General features: G+C 38.6%; 1 protein-coding gene across 1 annotated transcript; it reads right to left on the reverse strand.

Annotated features, from left to right (window-relative positions):
* Positions 1 to 263: 263 nt before the first annotated feature.
* On the reverse strand, positions 264 to 5209 carry LOC139145345 (low-density lipoprotein receptor-related protein 8-like). The gene is made up of 8 exons (XM_070716453.1): positions 5205 to 5209; positions 4851 to 4915; positions 4256 to 4360; positions 3131 to 3241; positions 1745 to 1864; positions 1289 to 1393; positions 822 to 944; positions 264 to 507 (listed from the first exon to the last, which is right to left on the reverse strand). The coding sequence occupies exons 1-7, from the start codon at positions 5207 to 5209 to the stop codon at positions 826 to 828; spliced, it is 630 nt and encodes a 209-aa protein (XP_070572554.1). The 3' UTR covers positions 264 to 507; positions 822 to 825.
* Positions 5210 to 6186: the final 977 nt, after the last annotated feature.

A 6186-nucleotide genomic window follows, 5' to 3' on the forward strand; every position in this document is an offset into this window, starting at 1 on the left:
GAAGTTTAAGCACATCATTACAACATTTCTTTATTGGTACATTAGGTACTTGGTAAGCTTATGTAAGCTCAGTGCTAAGTTGATATCCGGAGAACGAAAACGATAAAAGCCATAGATTATTGCATTAAATACAAGGTGGCAAAAATAAAATAATATATTTCCGTGAACGCAAATATCACACAAAACAATAACTGTAGAATGAAAAAAGTAGCTGGCTAATTTTAATATACTAAAGCTCAATTTGATTTCGTTGTATGAGCAATATCTACGAATAGGTCAGCTTTTTAATTCTTGTAAGAGGCATATGATACAATTAGATTCTAAATACTATTTATCTTGTTCAAAACAGATGACTTGTGAAAATTTAAACTCGTTTCAGTTGAGGTTCACAAACTGATGTTGTAATCGTGACGTAATCCAAGAAAATGATTCGAAAAATGGTATCTTGGCCGTGAGCTGTACAATGGCGTCACATGCGGTGATTACAACTTCATACGGCATTCGCATCTGTTGAGTCAAGATCATCCAAAAAATACAAATGTACAAATTCTATCACAGTGCAAAAGTATGGCGAAATGGAGACAGATGATTAATTTTAGCCGTACAATGGTCGATATTGTTATATTAAAACAAATAATGTTCAAATGTATAGAGAAAATCACGGCAAATTGATGAGATTTTACCTGTAGAGTGATATTGCTACTCGTAAGAATTATTTGTGTCCAATGGGACAAAATCGTCGGTTTATTGCCCAGGAAGACTTAACGTAGCGCTTTCCTCATGCAATCATCAATGGGGGACGTAGGAAAACTATAACTCACCTATCTATGGTGGGCAATTTATTTCATCGGAAGCGTCGGTACAGTCCACGGGGCCATTACAAACCCAGCTGTGAGGAATGCAGGGTCCGTTGGTGTCACATAAATATCCCGGGCATATGTCAGCTACCGAGGAAACGCCAAGAGACGGTCAAATCAAGATATGCTATCGAGTTTATGACCATTAATGAATTCACAGAAGAATAAGCTCACAAACATGTGGCCTGCAGGTAAGTACAATGTCTAACTAGAAAGACTTATTCTTGAACAGCTTTGTTAAATTTGACAGTAACTGACATTATGATATCTTGATGCTAATCATTGTGTGCATTTGCAAGTTTGTTCAGCTGACGATGGAGATTTAATGTCTACAGAAGACACACAGACACGCACGTGCCAAGATACTACGTAGCCTGTAGGAATGGATGAAGACGAAAATATGACAGTTGGCGTTTTCCGCCATAACATACCGCAGTTTCGTTCATCGTCGCCACCTGCGCAGTCCGTTAAACCATCACAAATCCAGTTGTCCGGCACACATTTCCCTTCATTGCATACATAACCTAGGCACGGACCTACATATGGAAACAAAGCATTATCACTTCCTTGTGTTCGTTCAGAAGGTCTTGTTGCACGAGTCATGTTATAGGAACACAAAAATCCAATGGATGTGGGTATTACATCTATCACATTTTGTAAATACCTTACTTAAACTTCAGTATTGGCGCCAAACCTCGCTGGTATAAGTATAACTTGCAGCGCCATTTGGAAGACGTCAATGGTGATGACTTCGCGGCGCAGTGCAATGATTATCTATACCCATCGATCAGTCTTCCTTCTGCGCATAGTCCTAAATACCAAGTGTTGGCGGAGAAGCAACATTCGTTAGTATTTTGAAACCAGGGAGATATAAAAAGAGCACTTACAATGTAATTCATCTTCCATGTTTGCACAATCTCCGTAAGTATCACATCTCCAGTCACTTCGAATGCAAGGTCCATCAGGTGAACAGGGAAAGTCAGGAAAACAATCACTAAATGGAATAACTATGTTAAAAATAAAGATTATTAACACTTTTCACTTTTAGATTATATATATATATATATATATATATATATATATATATATATATATATATATATATATATATATATATATTTGTGTATATGTAATACCACAGATTACTTAAAGCACAAAGTAATGATCGCTGTCAATTAAAGGGACATAAGCTGTAACTTGTGACAAGTTTTTCAGTATTCTGCTTCTGTATATCAACTACCGTGTCTGACCCTAATCCCTTTGTCATGCTGAAATTTCGAGTATTCTTTTTGTCAACACAGCTTGTATGTGTGTAGTGATCATTGTGTTTACAAATGAATTCTAGTCCGGACTTGAATACAATTTTCAACAATAACAATGGAAATTATACTCATATCGGTTGTGTTAATATGCAAAATACTTTGCATTAAATTACAGTTTAGGGATTCAATGCAGAAAGTGTAAGGAAACCACAAGACAAAAGTTCTGAAAAAATAACCAAAAGATACAGCTTATGGAACTTTAAGTTTCATGTATCCTGCAATCCTCAGACAGACAGGACAGATGGACAGATAGATAGATAGATAGATAGATAGATAGATAGATAGATAGATAGATAGATAGATAGATAGATAGATAGATAGATAGATAGATAGATAGATAGATAGATAGATAGATAATTCAACCGTAGACAGGGGAAGTGAAATAAAACAAACTCATACAGGGGAAGTGAAATAAAACAAACTCATACATGGGAGAGAGAGAGAGAGAGAGAGAGAGAGAGAGAGAGAGAGAGAGGAGAGAGAGAGGAGAGAGAGAGAGAGAGAGAGAGAGAGAGGGGGGGTGAGGGAGAGAGAGGGAGGGGGAGGGAGAGAGAAAGAGGGAGAAAGAGAGTCAGAGAGACAGACAGGGACAGGGACAGAGAGACAGAGACAGAGAGGGGGCAGACTGAGTCTCAGGTACAGCAAAGCTTGACACACTGACAGCAAGGCATACAGATACTGAGAAACCATGACACAAACATTCAGTCAATCAGACTATCTTGGCGATACAAACGAAAGATCTAACTTAAAAATCGCCATACATTAAATGGGCCACTTTATGGTGGTTTTGAAGATTGATTCTATCAAGAATGCCTGTCAGGTTCCGATGAAACAGTGGTCGAAATCCTTTAGATTTCTTCAAATACTGGCCTACTTGCCTAACACGACAGCAGTCCATACCCTTTTTCAGATTTGAGCATGTTGAGACCTTATTTTATGCAAAAGACTTACAGTAGCAGTTAGTCTCGTCCTCCCCGTCAGGGCAATCATTGTTCACATTGCAAACCATTTCCGGTCGTCTACATGAGCCGTCATGGCAGGCATAGTTGCTGAAGCACGGACCTGCAAAGGCGATGAAACGTTTAAGGTACAGTGCGCCTCAGGCGTTGGTATTCGGACTCGAGATATTTTCATAACTTGTCTGGCCTGTCGCATTTTGACGATCATTGAAAACACGGGGTAGTAAAAATTTTCACCATCTCTCCATGTCTCCCTACAGAGTTAATTCATGGATGACAACCATTTCGAATATAAAATATGGGTCAGTGTTAGTCGATTTGTTTCCCTGATACTGAATTTTACAACGTTGAGCCTGATTTTTCTATTTTTATTTGACGAGAAAATGGTTGAAAGTTTTATTGGGGAAAGTTTTTGAAAAGTTCAAACCTTCAATTTCGAGCTGCGTACTAGATTAAGCATACAAGGATACTCACCATGGCAGAATAAGTAAATAGATGTCAAAAAAAGACTTTTCGGATTATAACTTATATACACCCACAACACGGTGTCTTGGAAGTGACAGAGATTTCATTAGGATGAGCTGTGTCTTTAGACCAGTCTCTTTAATGAAACCGGTCTTGTATTATGAATATACGTCTTTGACTCCGAATCGTCATATCGATATTTTGGTCATGATGTACGAAAAGTGACAACGGCGCTTGCTGTGTGCCCCATAAATTCTTAACACTTGGCTGGCCTAATTTTCCCACAGGTTAATATTACAAACACGTGAGTTGATTTCCGCAGGGAAGCTTTTTTCCCTTATCCTATCTGGAACACACGCTATTCCCTGATCCCGTTAAAGTTACAAAGGATATTGAAAATCATGCATATGATACGGTGTGCAATTTTACACGCATGGACATTGACCGAGTTAATGTAAATTTTTTACTCAGATTTTATTTCGTTTTCAAATCGAGTCAACGCAATATTTCACATGTCAACATGGCAAGACTTGCTGCTGAAAGCAGATATTTTGTAAATAGCGCGTACAGCCTTCATTTGACTGTGCATTCTGACTATAGCGCACTGCAATGGCGAAGAACGAAGGGGCATATTTGACCTTGGCTCACTTACAATGTGTCTCGTCGCTGTTGTCGCCGCAATCGTCATAAAGGTCACATTCCCATTCACCGGATATGCAGTTACCGTTATCACAGGTGAAATCAGGAAAACAGGAGCCTGAAATGTAGTAAAGACAAAGAAAATCAACCAAAACGCCTTGAATTTACGAACAAGTATATGATGGGTATGCGCATATACGAATAAGTTCATACGAACGCACTTACGGACATCCAGACGGACATCCAGACGGACATATAGACAGACAGGCAGGCAGGCGGACGGACGGCTGGACGAAGCGTTGGGAGAACGCATACCTGAACAAATGAAAGGCTAGTTTGTTCAGCTCTATTTATAGTTTAGGAGATATACAACATTGTGCCTTTTTGTCAAGATAGTGCAATATACTTCCGAGTTACACAAAATCATGTAATGAAACGAAAAATTTCATGTAGTAGGATGTAGGCCGCAGAGAGGAAATAGAGAAAGAGCTACACATTTGGAACACCTTGAGTGTTGTTGGAACACCCTGAGTGTTGTGGAAAGTAACTCAGTACAATACATCAAAAAGACTTCATCAAATCAATGGTTTAATATTAAATGAACTCACTTGGGTATTGACAAACATAATTTCTGGCTCCGGTACAAGTATAATCATTCCACTTCAATATCGCGCTGTAAAAGATTGTAAAGAAAGTCCCAAAACACTATCAAGGCTGAAAAGTTCACGTCAAAACAATAAATGGTCATAAAGCTGGCCTTTCGGAGCGTAAGGCTGTGACGGTTTAGAACGATTCGAATTCAGGTGTTATACTTTGCTCTCACTCTTTCCACTTAAAGTTAGACTTGTTTACGAATGTGATACCTTAGGCGCATGCGTAATCGTGTAAAAAGACAACACTATGTGGCGTTAGTTTTGAGAGAGGTCAATCTGTTGACTACAATTAATACCCTTTTGATATACTCCATGTTCCACAAGGCTGAAAATCTTATTATATAGTTATAAGTCTTGTAAACTATGATACAAAACAATATTTAGAATGTTAAGCTCTGAAAAGGCGCCATATCTCATGGAAAACGATCAATACCCGAGGGGAAACGGCAATATGACGGGTATTCGCATATGCACAAACGTTTTGAAACCCTCCTCCCTCGCTTTTAGTTGACTTTGACTACGGAAGTGTTCTTAAATGCAGACTTTCGACCCTTGCTTGCTTGCTTGCTTACTTGCTTACTATTTAAGCCCATCATATTGTACATAATAGTGTATATTGTCGCCATATTTGAGTCAAAATGTAAAACTTTTGACCCCAATTTGAAGACAAACTGTTGAGATTGTGCCTCAGTGTAGTTCGAACCGTCAGGAGTGCGTATGTGTCTATTTGTTACAGTCAGCCTATATAAAAATTTAAACTAGCATCCAGTTGTGATATAAGAAATAGATGACATACTAATAACTATGTATATTCTGCAGACATTTATTTATATCATTAGTTACTCGGAAACTTTCAGGAAACCAAGCCCGTGGAAGATCCTCCGTAACGTTCATATCTTTAGAATACAATATGTATATGAATGCTGATATGAAACTCTAACATTTCCAAATCTTTCTGTGGGACAACAGTAGGAACTCACAGTAAAATGGCACAATGCTCGCCCGGTGAGCTTGGTTCCCCGCTGTTCCAAAAATCCAACGTCAATGGACTACCGTCTTCATATACCCACTCGCCTTCCGTATTTTCATCGTTTGCCCCGAACCAAAATTCACCTGGTGTTGGAAACCATTTGTTAGAGAGATCATTCAAAAACCATTAGCGTTAACTAGACATAAAGTAGGAAAAAAACAAGGTTTTTCATTGTAACTTCATAGCATGTTGTTAAGGTAGCACGTGTAGCACGTGTTAAGGTAGTATGCGCCTCGAAAGTGAAAGACTAAAACTGTTGCT

The sequence above is a fragment of the Ptychodera flava genome, chromosome 1 (genome assembly GCF_041260155.1).
Source record: "Ptychodera flava strain L36383 chromosome 1, AS_Pfla_20210202, whole genome shotgun sequence".
Classification (NCBI taxonomy): Eukaryota; Metazoa; Hemichordata; class Enteropneusta; family Ptychoderidae; genus Ptychodera; species Ptychodera flava.